The sequence below is a fragment of the Labrus bergylta genome, chromosome 6 (genome assembly GCF_963930695.1).
Source record: "Labrus bergylta chromosome 6, fLabBer1.1, whole genome shotgun sequence".
NCBI classification, from domain to species: Eukaryota; Metazoa; Chordata; class Actinopteri; order Labriformes; family Labridae; genus Labrus; species Labrus bergylta.
Genome location: NC_089200.1, coordinates 17,942,431 through 17,955,040, shown reverse-complemented (window position 1 = coordinate 17,955,040; position 12,610 = coordinate 17,942,431). Strand labels below are relative to the sequence as shown.

At 41.3% G+C, this 12,610-nt stretch overlaps 1 protein-coding gene across 1 annotated transcript; it reads left to right on the top strand.

The window, feature by feature from the left end:
- The first annotated feature begins 827 nt into the window (after window positions 1-827).
- Window positions 828-3,908, top strand: dmrta2 (DMRT-like family A2). Its single transcript, XM_020632145.2, has 2 exons — window positions 828-1,678; window positions 2,161-3,908. Exons 1-2 carry the CDS (start codon window positions 1,219-1,221, stop codon window positions 3,045-3,047), a joined length of 1,347 nt encoding a protein of 448 aa, XP_020487801.1. The 5' UTR covers window positions 828-1,218; the 3' UTR covers window positions 3,048-3,908.
- The last annotated feature ends 8,702 nt before the right edge of the window (window positions 3,909-12,610 follow it).

Here is a 12,610-nt window from a genome sequence, read left to right as displayed (position 1 = left end):
TTATGCGGACCACATCTAAAATAAATTTAGATCCAAAGTATTTTGGATTATACTCATTAATAGCCGCAGCAGAGACAAGGTGGAAGCGTGCTTACTATGAAAAAAAAAATCTCATGAATGAATTTAGTTTAAAAACATTCAACTAAAATTGAATTTCAAGTCATTTAAAGAGTAATGACATCGAGACAAGGGGTTTAAGCACTCCGTAGCTTTCCTGCAGCCGAGTGGAGAGTACAGGTTAAACATTTAACATCAACAGCTTCACATTCTGCTCTCAATAACTCTGTAAATATGGACTGTCTTGTAATTGATGAAATGTTCTTCTGCTTCAATCAATAAAACAAATGATACTCACCATCCAATTCTGACGAGAAAGTGACGCTTCATCTTCTTTCCTCAGGGGATCTCAAACTAGCTTCTCAATAATTGCATCGCCACATCTGGAGACTTAATAAAAAGGATGGGAATATTTATTGAGAAACATATATAAAGTTGTTGAAAGTAATTATAATGTTCCCCAATTTAAGGGCTGTTTTAATTGTTTTGTTTTCTTACCATCCTTTGATAGAGTAAATTGAATGAAACAAGCTGTTGTTTAAAACCTATAAAAATCTTCTTTTTTTTTTTTTAAATACACTGCATCGATTTTAGCTTTACGGGAACTCCCTTCAGATTCTTAACACTTGATATTTGGAAGAAGCACTCAGGTGGACACAGTTGAAAAAAGGGGCAGGCCAATCAGATCGCTCCTTCCCCTTTTGGCCAATGACAGACGCCACATTGTTGTCAAATTTGTCTAATGAAAACGTAGGAGCAACAATAGAGAGGGGAGAGAGGGATCTGTATCCACTGACAATCTCTGGAGGAGGTTAGTGTCTCAGGCTGCGGTGAGTAACAAGCTCGGCTCCTCCCGGACACTTTAAACTTTCTGTTGGGGAGGACTGATCGCATCTCTACGCTCCTGCTCTATTCGGATCTAAACTCCACAATATCATATTTTTTTCTTCTTCTGCAGACTCCTCCAACACGTTCCTTTAGAGTTTCGGTCATTTATTTTTTGCAAGGCAACCTCGCCAGTAGTTGACTTCACCTGTTGCCAAGAGATGTTCACAACCGCTGTGCAGATGTGAACGTCTTATAAAATAGTTCACCACAATTCGTTGAGAGCATCGCAGTTTTCTTGTTTATAATTTAGTTCAATCAGTGAGTTTGGCGGTTATGGATCTGAGACCTGATCTCCCCACAGTCTCCTCCGCCTCCTCACTCCACCCTGGAGCGGCAGCAGCGGCGGCAGCAGCCAACATCCCGGTGTCCATGGCCAGCAACCTGCTGCGCGGGCCTCCGCTGCTGCTGCGGGCCGCGGACAAATACCCGCGCACCCCGAAGTGTGCCCGCTGCAGGAACCACGGCGTAGTGTCCGCGCTCAAGGGCCACAAGCGCTACTGTCGCTGGAAGGACTGTATGTGCGCCAAGTGCACGTTGATCGCCGAGCGGCAGCGCGTCATGGCAGCGCAGGTGGCGCTCAGGCGGCAGCAGGCGCAGGAGGAGAACGAAGCGCGCGAGCTCCAGCTGCTCTACGGGACGGCGGAGGGGCTTGCTTTGGCTGCCGCTAACGGGATCATCCCTCCGCGTCCAAACTATGAGGTGTTTGGATCTGTCAGCAGCGAGAGTAACTCAGGTGAGTGGAGCAGCTTTACGCGTGAATGTCAAGAAGTGTCAGTCAGTCCTCGGTTACTTCAGAATGGGTTCATAAATAGCATTCAAACTGGTCCAGAAATGCGTTGTAAAATAAAAGACGGAGTTGGGTTAACTTGATACACTGTCAGTTACATCAAAATGTTTGATTATAACGTCTTCCATTTATCTTAAATTGGCAATGGGTCATTGATAGCGAAGAGACACGATACATTTTTTTTGCTTATTGTTGATGAAAACTGAAATTGTCTAATTTTTTTAACCTAGAAACTGGTAGAGTGAGAGCAGTTTAAATGTTACCTCCTCAAATACTGTATAATATAATAGTCTTATTTCCAGACTGCTGGAGAACGCACTGGTCTAATGATGACTTCCGAGCTAACTTTATTAGGCCAATGTATCATTCATAAGTTGCCATATTTTTTCCCCCTGTCTTACACACTGATGTTCCCTTTGTGTCACTAGATTCAAGTATCCAGAAGTATGATCTGTTTACCAAGAGCCAGCTCTCCGGCTCCGCCACCCTTCAGCAGGCTGCGGGGAAACCGGCCTCGACCGAGAGTGACTGTGCCCCGGGCATCTCGTCCCCGGACGGCAGGCACGGAGGCTCAGGTTCAGAGAACGGAGACAGCGAGTCATTCATCAGCTCTCCTGTCTCCAAGCCTTTAAAAGACGGAGGAGAAACCCCCGGCTCCATCAGCTCCCTCGGCTCTGACTCTGGCTCTGAGACGGACAAAGACGAACATGAAGCGTCCCCGTCCTCCGCGGCCTCCCGCCACATGAACGCCATCGACATTCTGACCCGGGTGTTCCCGAGCCACAAGCGTAGCGTGCTGGAGCTGGTGCTACAGGGGTGCGGGAAAGACGTGGTGCAGGCTATCGAGCAGATCCTCAACAACAGCGGCGGTCAGGGCCCCAACAAACCCGGTCAGGAGGAGACGTGGACGGCAGAGAGGATGCTCCAAAACGCACAGCAGGCTCCGCCATCCTCTACATCCACAACCGCCTCGACCAGGCCCATGATCCCCGGCGCCATGACGCTCAGCAACCGCTCTGCATTTTCTCCTCTGCAGCCCAACGCCCCGCACTTCGGGGCCGACCCCAGCACCTATTCTTTGGGCACCCACCTGGGACTGAACCCGCTGCGGCTGGCCTACTCCGCGCACAGCCGGGGACTGGCTTTCATGACGCCCTACTCCACCACCGGCCTGATGCCCGCCCTGGGCTTCAGACCCCCGATGGACTACGCCTTTAGCGACCTGATCCGGGACCGGACAATGTTACACAAGGAGCAAGGCTACGCCAGTGGCCTGTACGGGCCTCTGGTCAACAACACGCCAGAGAAGCAGTGAGGCTGGCGGACTGAACGTAGAAACACATTCCTCTGTGTTTGTAGCCACAAGTGTTGAATGTTCTGCAGAAAATCTGTCATGTGTTTTGGCTACAGGCTGTTGTAAATAATAAGATTATCCGGCCTGTAGTCAAATGGCCTGAGAGGGGGGGAATCTAACCTCAACAATGTGTAACTTTCAAAAACAATTTTCTATGTTTGACTGCAAATGTTTGGATGACATCCCCCACGTTAAGGTGTATTCCAGTTAAATAAAATAAAAGACCTGAACATATTTATAGATTAAAAAGAAATCAGCTGGGAAAGCAGAAAAGACGACCCAGTAAGTAAATGCTCGAACATAAACATGTTGTATTACCGACTATCTGAATTGTGCAGGATTAAAATTAAATGAAGAAACGAATAAATCTTCAATCAGATTTATGCATTTTTAAATCCAAAATTTACATGAAGTGAGTACACATCATTTTTATAATTAAATTTTAAATACTCTGATTTTCAGTCACACACATGAAATATAAAATAAGAAGAAATTAAGTTATTTTAACATGTATCTTAACGATTGTTGATACTATTTCCGAATGTGAGTAAAACTAATGATATGTAAATGACATCCCCGTTTTCCTTATGTATTATTTCACTTGTCTCACCTTTCTTTTAGCTCATTTCCAACTACCTGTATTATATATTGCGTTTGTTAATATAAAATGCTATGCTATATCTGACTTTTCATTTATCTGTTAGTCAGCTCAAATATTTTGTGGCAAAGTGCTGGATCGAGTCCGTTCCTCTTCAAATGTTACAAGCTGTGCTGTCACATTGTATGAATATGCTGGAAATAATAAATGTTATTTTAAAGAAATGTGGTGGTAAAAGATTATTCAATGAGGAGTATGCATGTGGAATATACAGACCACGTGGAACATATTTCTATGATATATTATAAACCATACACTAAACACTACCACATATAGTATGTATCAAGGACAATGAAAGATAGATAGATAGATAGATAGAGGTGTTAACTCTAAATTAATTACACAAACATTAAGCATAGGCTATTGATTTATTTTGATTTTGTTTAACCTAAATGAAGCACATTATAAATTGTGTATCATTCGGAGCACTATAAGTCTTTAATAAGAGAGACGCCCACGTGTAAAAAAATAAAATAATAAGGGCATTTAAAAAAATAAAAATAAAATAAAAGTGTTTTTTTATGGACGAAAAGGGAAGGACTCTATGTTCTCTTCTCAGATAAATTCTATAAACAACCATCGACTTCTTATGAAAAGGCGCTGGTGGATTTCAAGTAGCTCTTTTGTGAGTCAAATGCAATGATTAGATCAAATCTTATTCAATCAAATGAATATATTTTAATGATACATTATTGCTAGATGTAGCTGACACAAGAATACAATATAATAACCTTATTAGCGCAAGCCTAATGGAAATGCGGACAAATAGGTTTAATAATAATTGGGATTTTGATTGGTAAAGTTCAATCTCATTCATATATTTTTAAACAAACGCGACAGTCGAGGCTATGCATAATCATGCCAATATTATAACACGAACTAATACTGTATTTAGGCTATTTTCACATGGCCAAATGCTAAATGTGTCAACATACATGTGTAAACACAAGTGTCATCAGGAAATGTTCATATCATAGTGGCTGAGATTAAAAAAAAAGTCTTCAAGTTAAGAAAACACTGTATGAAGGCTTAAACTGAATCCAGACAATGATAACAGGCAGGACGCTTTTATTTTCATTACAGTTTGTTTTGCTTACAAAGTTGCCCATTGCGCTGACTCTCTGCTCTGCTAACCCTGTGTGCAGTCAGGGACTTCACAGTCTCACGAGAAGGTTAACAGTTTCCAAAGAGCAATGGCGCCACCTGCAGGCTATTTAATGTAAGTACACGGCAGTTTTCTTCCCTGCCCTGCTCCATTTAAACGCTTAAGGCTGATTGGTTGACCGGTAGCAGGCGACAAACTGAATCAGCTGTGAGATAGAAGATGAATAAAACCTTCAGGAGAGAAGTTCTGGACTTCGTTTAGAAACACAAACTTATGATAAACCTCACAGACTATAAAAAGACATAGCCTATATTTTAATAATAGCTGCCATCCTGCCAATTTAAGTTCAGTACAGTAGAAAACACACATGTATGCCTATTACCTACATTTATTTTCTCAATTTGACCATTTTCAAATAAAGTAAGAGTTTGACAGGACATCATAAATATCACTTTGTCTGAGCTCATTGCTCTCCTTCGTAACTATTTGTTGTGAATTTGATTTTTATTAGCTAATGTCCTCTGCATTTCACAGCAGCTCTTTATGACTGTTGTTAGGCTATATCACAGGGGTGGGCAACTGGTGGCCCGGGGGTCACATGTGGCCTCCATCAACCCTCAACCTGGCCCTAAGGTCAGTATTTATATATAAATTAATTGGAAACATGAAGAAAACAAGTCAAAATCTGTCATTAAATCATGATCACCAGAGAGATGTCCATAATAATATTTGATCACTGGTATAAGTTAAATTAGAGACATAATTGACTGTAATCGTTGTTGTTTCCTATTTGGCCCTCTGGTAGTGAGAAATAATTGAATGTGGCCCTTGCTGTGACAAAAGTTGCCCATCCCTGCTATATCATGTTGGCTACAGCCATGCTAAATATGTAGACAGGCTGCAGAAAAGTAATCACTTCCAAAAAGCTAAGCGAAATTAGAGTATAGTTTTTATTATATCATGTTGATGCTGCTTGTGTTGATCAAGCAGATATGTGTGACACAGCCAGCACCACTAGATGACAGTCTTGTCTAACAAATAGCATCTGCTGGAGCCCACTGCCACTGAGCATTGTAGGTGAGAGGCATCAGTAATGACAGACATGCAGCTCTTAATAGAAGCCTTAAGCTTTTCAGCATTAATGATTATTTATGTAGAACTAAAGTATTAAAGTCTCTCTACATTCCCAATCTGAACCATTAACTTTGAAGGTTAAATAATTACACATAAACTGTTTCATTGTCGTTTCACTTACATCAGTGTTGACAAAGCCAGTTAGAAAAGGCTTCTTTTTGTGTGTGTTAAGTGTGTTAACATAAAGTACACATATCGGTAACAGGCTTGGGTTTTGATGTGTGTGCTACAATGCCAACAGTGCCCCCTGTTGGCGACTTTGTGCAAAACAAGCCTGTCAGCCAGACCCGAACAAGCCTTGCCTTATTTCAATGCCAATGACAAAAAAAAAAACTGTATTAAGAAAGTAACTTGATCCCTTACCGATATGCATGGAAATCCAGATGAAACCAGAAAGAGTCACAGGAAGGAACAACTGAGACAGGAGGAGCATCAGACTGAAGAGTAGAGCTGGTCTGCTGCACTATATGCACAGCTATTTTTTCCCCGGCTTCTTTCTCTGTGTTCCTAATGAATAATTAGACACTGGCAGATAAATGGCCACAGGCTCCTACAGTGTGCACAGAGAGAAATCTATTGAGGTTAATGAAACAATTTTCATTTATGGGCGGCTGTTGGGTTTACAGTCAGAATGACGCAAAGATAAGAGCAAAACAATTGTGAGACAAATACAATTGTGTTCAGTTTTGACAGTTAACTCTTATAGCCTAGCACGCGTTCTCAAAATAAAACATATAACTGAACAATATAAATAAATCCTGTCTTGTTGGACAACAACACTATGCACTCAGACATTTTCCAGCTTCGCTAGCTCAACATCGGTGTCTCATTATGGTACAATGCTGTTTCATATGACACATATCTGCTGCAGTATTTTAATCAAATATAGCATTTACTCTTTGTCGTGTTAATAGACAAAGTGCCTTAAATCCTTTGGGCCCCTGAGCCAGTTCCCCTCTGTACACTGTAGGTGAACCTAAGGGAACAGATTGAGAACTGTGGTGCGTCCAAATGTAGTGTGGAGAAAAGGAGATAAAAACAGAGGCAGAGGTGTTTGTGTGAGTGTGTGAGTGTGTGAGTGTGTGAGTGTGTGAGTGTGTGAGAGTGTGTGAGTGTGTGAGTGTGTGAGTGTGTGAGTGTGTGTGTGTGTGTGTGTGTGTGTGTGTATGAACATGCAAGCCTGAGCAGTCAGGTGAGCAGTATCGAGCGTGGGCTCCTCGCTGTATGCGTTAATAACAAAACACCCTTGGATGGTATTGATTTAAGAATCTCATCCTCATCTGTCCTTCGTAGAGTCCCTTCATCATTCTGCCCCGGGAGCACTCTCGAACCACCCAACATAAAGTCCCTCTCCTTTTTTCACTTTAACCATCCGTCCATCATATGTGATATCCCTTCATAACTGCTGTTCCCATGGTGTGTATGGATCCACACAGGTTTACCTATACAAGGACACACACTATTGCTCATAGTCTGGGTTTTGTGCAGGTTTCAGTAATTTCACTTCTGTAAAAGAAGAAAAAGGGATGGACGTGGACATAATTTAGTCATCCTTTGACGTGACCTTTGATGTAATCTATGAGAAAAAAGGACAGTTGATGTTTTAGGATTAACACAGTTTTATCTTTTAATCCCTGAGTCTCAAACTGCACAAATGGAACCTGTTAGACTCTTCCCATTTGCTTGGTTGGTGATCAAAACTTTGTCTGCAAAGGCTACAAAAAAAGAAGAAAAAAAAAGTGGTTCAGGACATATTTAAGAGCTCCAACACACAGCTACCTTTACACAGACATTTGCCGTCAGCCTGTGATACCACATTTAAAACCAAGAACCAAGACCAGCAGTCCAAAACTGATTGTGATCTAAAACAAATTAAAATCTTAAATGCTCAGTGTGTCCCATAAAGGCTCCTCATGTAGACCCCATCATTAGCTCAGCAGGCTGTAAAATGCTCAAATTAATAATATTAATGTGAAATAGAGGAGCAGCAGTTGCCAGCAAGTTATCTGGACCCTGCAAATATATCCAGATGGCCTGTGCGTGTATTTTTAGGATGCTGTTTAAATGTGCTGCTGTTAGAACCACACATGCCACAGGCTCCTCCTTTGTGTGTAGCAATCAAACAGCTGATGTTAGATGGAAAACATGAACCCAAAGAAAAATATTCTCAGAGCCTTCACATCTCAAGCTCAAACAGTTTCACCATTAAATGACCACATTACCATCAGATACAAATCCATACTAGCTAGTTTTACATTCAGTTATTCAAAACAGCAGGTGTGTGTACAGTGAAATTTGGTGGCATAAACATGGTGATGTGTATGTGCACATGGTTGGCACAGGGCTAACCGAGACGCTCCATATGAGTTTTGAGGATAAATGGGTGTCAAGCTGTGCCAACACAGCATGAGCACACTTAATCTCCTAAAGTGGAGGGTGTCAGTCAACACTGCCAGGGCAGATAAGGTGTGCTGGAATGTAAGGGTGTGTAAAGTGTGTGTGCACTGGGTTGCCTATGACTGTTTGGGTTTCCTCTGTATGTGTTTAAGCGTTTGCATAAAATCCTACAGGAGATGTAGCATTTCCTTCTGGTGCAGCATAATAAGCCAACAACTTTTTGAAAGTTTAACCTTCAAATACAAATACAGTTTATACAAATGTAAACAGAAGCACGCACAAACTGTCACTGTGCACATCACTGTTCCAGTTCAATATGGTTCATTTAGAGCTCTTTCCAGGATTCAGGATTTTTTATTTATCCAAACTCCTGCCCTTTTTTTCTTCTAATATTCTTATATTTGTTGTGGTTTACCAAATGTTAGTGGAGTGTTTAGTGTTTGTGTGTGTGTGTGTGAGCAAGTTTTGATTGACTGACAGAAGTAGGTCTGTGAGAAAACAGCTCTCCCCTTTCTGGCTCTGTTCGTGCTGGTGAGATCTCCTCCACAGCATCTTTAATCCACCTCTCCTTTTCTCTTTGTTTATCCCTACTTTGACCTTCAGAACGACCTATCTGTTGAGTGTTTTCGTGACCCTCTTATATCACCTGTTAATCTTTTCTTTCTTTCCTTATTTCTTTCTTTCGTTACTTACAGCGTTAAAAGCCTCCCTGCACCAAATGAGAGTCATCAAATGAAGATTAAAGACGCTTCTATTTCCACTGAAGAGCACGCACACACAACGGACTCACACACACATACACAGATGTACTTGCATATACAGGAGCACACACTCTGTCAGGCACTGGGTATACAAAAAGAGATACACATACATGTTGAAGTGCACATGCGGAAGTCTCATGCATACTGAAACACACACACACACACACACACAGACACACACACACTCTCTCTCTTTCTCCCCCTCGGGAAACCTTACACAATTATGGCTAGAATGGGATTCATTCTGAGCCTTCAACAACTCATTAACTGCATATTGCAAATTGTACGTTTCAGCAGAAAGCATTGATGAGGAACAGGGAAAATACGGGGGCTTTGGGAGAGGCTAGCATCATTTAAAATGTGTTCAGAATACATTAACATATCCCATACAGTACACTAGATGTATATTATTATGGATGGAATGGAGAGGAATTGCAGCTGTACTTTTTTTCAGATACAGTATCGCTAGAGCAAGACGTGCAGGTCAAACTTCAGACTTTGTGCATAAAAATCCAGGCTAGGTAGAGCTTGCCATATTAGCATTATCTAGCTGCTCTAGATAAGCATTACAATTACTGTAACAGAGGGGACAGGGCTTTCTCCACTGCCGCACCCACCCTGTGGAACTCACTCACTAAAACTTCAGAGACTCCACCTCACTCTCTAAATCCCTAAAAACTCACCTCTTCAACATCACCTAGAACAAATTCTATTCTCATCCTCCTTCTCTCATAGATCATTTCATCTGTGTATTGTTCTCCTTGTTTTGCTTTGTTCTTTGTTCAACATCTTTGAGTAATCAAAAAAGTACTTGATAAGTATTTTTTTATGCCCATACAAAAAAAAACACATTTAATGAGAAGTAAGTAGGTCAATTATAACCCCAAAAAAGTAATTCCAACTACTTTGTCTACCTTTGCATAGTAAGTAAACTAGCCTGTTTGCAATTTAAATCTTTTACAAAGCAGATATTGTCATTCAGTTGTCCTTGGCTTTGCACAACAAATACACTCTCTCTTGAGAGCAGTTAGGGAAGACAAGTGCACACCCTGAAACAGAAAAGCTAAATGACTCATCCTCAGATGTTCTCTGTTTCTCCCTGTGATTGTGTCTGAGAGGTTAAGAATGTGTATGGGTTTGATTGGGGAGCGAAAGTGTGTGTGGTTTCAACGACGAGCAGACACAGAGGTGCAGCTGCAGCAGACTTCAGATGATACGTGACCAGCTCATTAAGGTTTCATTGGCTCTTTGTTCCCCTTTGGGTTATCCTTCACAGACCAGATACTCTCACTCACAGATCAGGCATATGTGGGTACAAGTGTGTGAGAAAGGGTATAGTGTATGTGTATTCCTCTTACGATACATGCCCCTCTGGGCTGAGTGGGTGAAAAGAGGACAAATGTTTCCCCTATTTTGTGAGTTTTAGCTGGTGATAGCATGCAGGAATCAAGTGATAAAAGACTGAACATGTCTTTAAGACACACACACACGCACACACATTGCACTGATGAGTCACTAAATCTCAAATTAGCACATCCTTTCTTTCTGGTGTTTTAACTGGAGATGGGAGATGGGATAAATTAACAGCATTGTTAGCACAGCTTGGAGGGGGGGGTCCTCCATCAGCTGAGAGTATTTATTTTGTACAGTTCAGAAAGGGCTAAGAAGTGATAGCATGCATTACTTTTTACCAGCAAATTTGTCTTAGTCTCGTACCTGACAAAAACATGAAGAGTGTACTTTACAATGAAATCATGTTTCAAAAGAAATACAAACACTCCAATAGATAATCTCGATTAAAGTAGCTTTATTTGCTCCTTTGCTTTTAATCAGCCTTTGCTAACAAGTAGATACACTGTTGGCCTGAGCTGTATACTTTCTTTCATGCATCAATATGCAAATACAATAATGCTTACATGCTAGACGATTGAAGATGGAAAAAGGGCCGTCTTACAATTAGGATTTTTGCATTTTTTTTTTTAACTAAGAGCCTGTTAGCCTGCTGATGAAAGCATTTATCTCACTGATGGTCCATCTTCTTTGTCTTTGTATAGAAGAATCATGACAACATTTATAAGAGAAAACCTGCTCCTGAGTTCTATTGGTTGGGTTCGGTCTTATAGGCTGAACAATAGGCAGTTAACAATACACTTATTAGAATCAGCTACAGTTATTTTGACAGACATTATAATGTAAAAATACATAAATAAAATGGACCTACTTTCTTTGTGTGACTCCCTACCTCCTGTTCAGCCCTAAGGTATGTTTATTTATGTAATGCAAAGAACAGCAATTCAGGCGGTGAATATTCATGCAATAAGGATGAAGAAAAAAAACTTCATCTGGGAAGTTTAAAATTTCAGAAAAAATGTGCAGCACCATCTCACTTTCTCGTAGCTGGGTGAACTTACCCGGGGCGTTCTGGCTATGCCAGCTAGTATAGCAGCAGCGAAGTAACTTAAGCTTTGCTGGAAGAACGATGGACGAGAGAGAACAGCCCTGAAGCCATCCACAGTGGACACTATTCTCTTCTTTCACGACAACACCGAATAAACCCTGATGGTTGGATCATGTTCATAGTTTCAAGTTAAAAAGTGACAGTTAAGTACATCAGCTCACGATGACTAAGTCGGGACAATCGTCAAAGGTAAGACTTCAAATGCTTTGAAATGCTGTTTTTTAAGGTGATGTCACAAGAAAACAAACAGCACGTTTCTTATTTGTTATAACCATTTGTTGGTGTCTTCTATGGGGGATGTTAGTTGGCTATAGTAAGCTGCTGATTTACTGTAGTAGCTAATATGCCAAAACACTAAGTGTTGATATTGCTAACGCAGACGTGTGTGCTGCAAATGACTGTGTGTGAGGAACATCTGATCACACGTTGCATAATGTTTGTTTGTTTGTTTGTTTAAACATACAGCCAAATTAATTTGTGACTTTCACAGTCATTTTCAAGGCTAGTTCATGTGTAATCTGTGTAAAAAAAAGTAAGCTGTTACCATGGTAATGACTAACGCATGACACAGTGACATCAACTCAGGGCTCCAGTTTACATTAACTTTGTTGATCTTTGGTCGGATTTGAACACTAAAAATAGAATGGTTGGGAGGTTCAGGTCAGGCTTGGTTCCTGTGTCAGTCATGGGTCGGGCTCGACAGAAATATGCAGCCTGAGCCTGCACCTTCTACTGCTAACACATGGCACATAGCCTACTTGCTTAAGTAACAGTGTGATCAAATTAGGCCGTTGGAAATCTCTCCTCCGGGCCTTGGCAAGCTCTGTGCGATGTTCTCAAGAGTATTTGACAATTCATTTATTGAGCCAAGAGTTGTTTTTTTCTGAGGCAGGTGTTACTAGGTAGATCATTATCAAAGCAGCAACGTCCTCCTCTGACGCATAAACACTCAAACTGGTGTCAAGTGCAGAACAGACGCTGAGAGTGGGCGTTGTTGGTGCTGGTCCTCCA

Coding starts and splice junctions, on each gene's coding strand:
- dmrta2 (XM_020632145.2), top strand. CDS start 1,219: ATGGATCTGAGACCTGATCTCCCCACAGTCTCCTCCGCCTCCTCACTC. Junction 1,679..2,160: donor CAGCAGCGAGAGTAACTCAG/GTGAGTGGAGCA, acceptor TTGTGTCACTAG/ATTCAAGTATCCAGAAGTAT.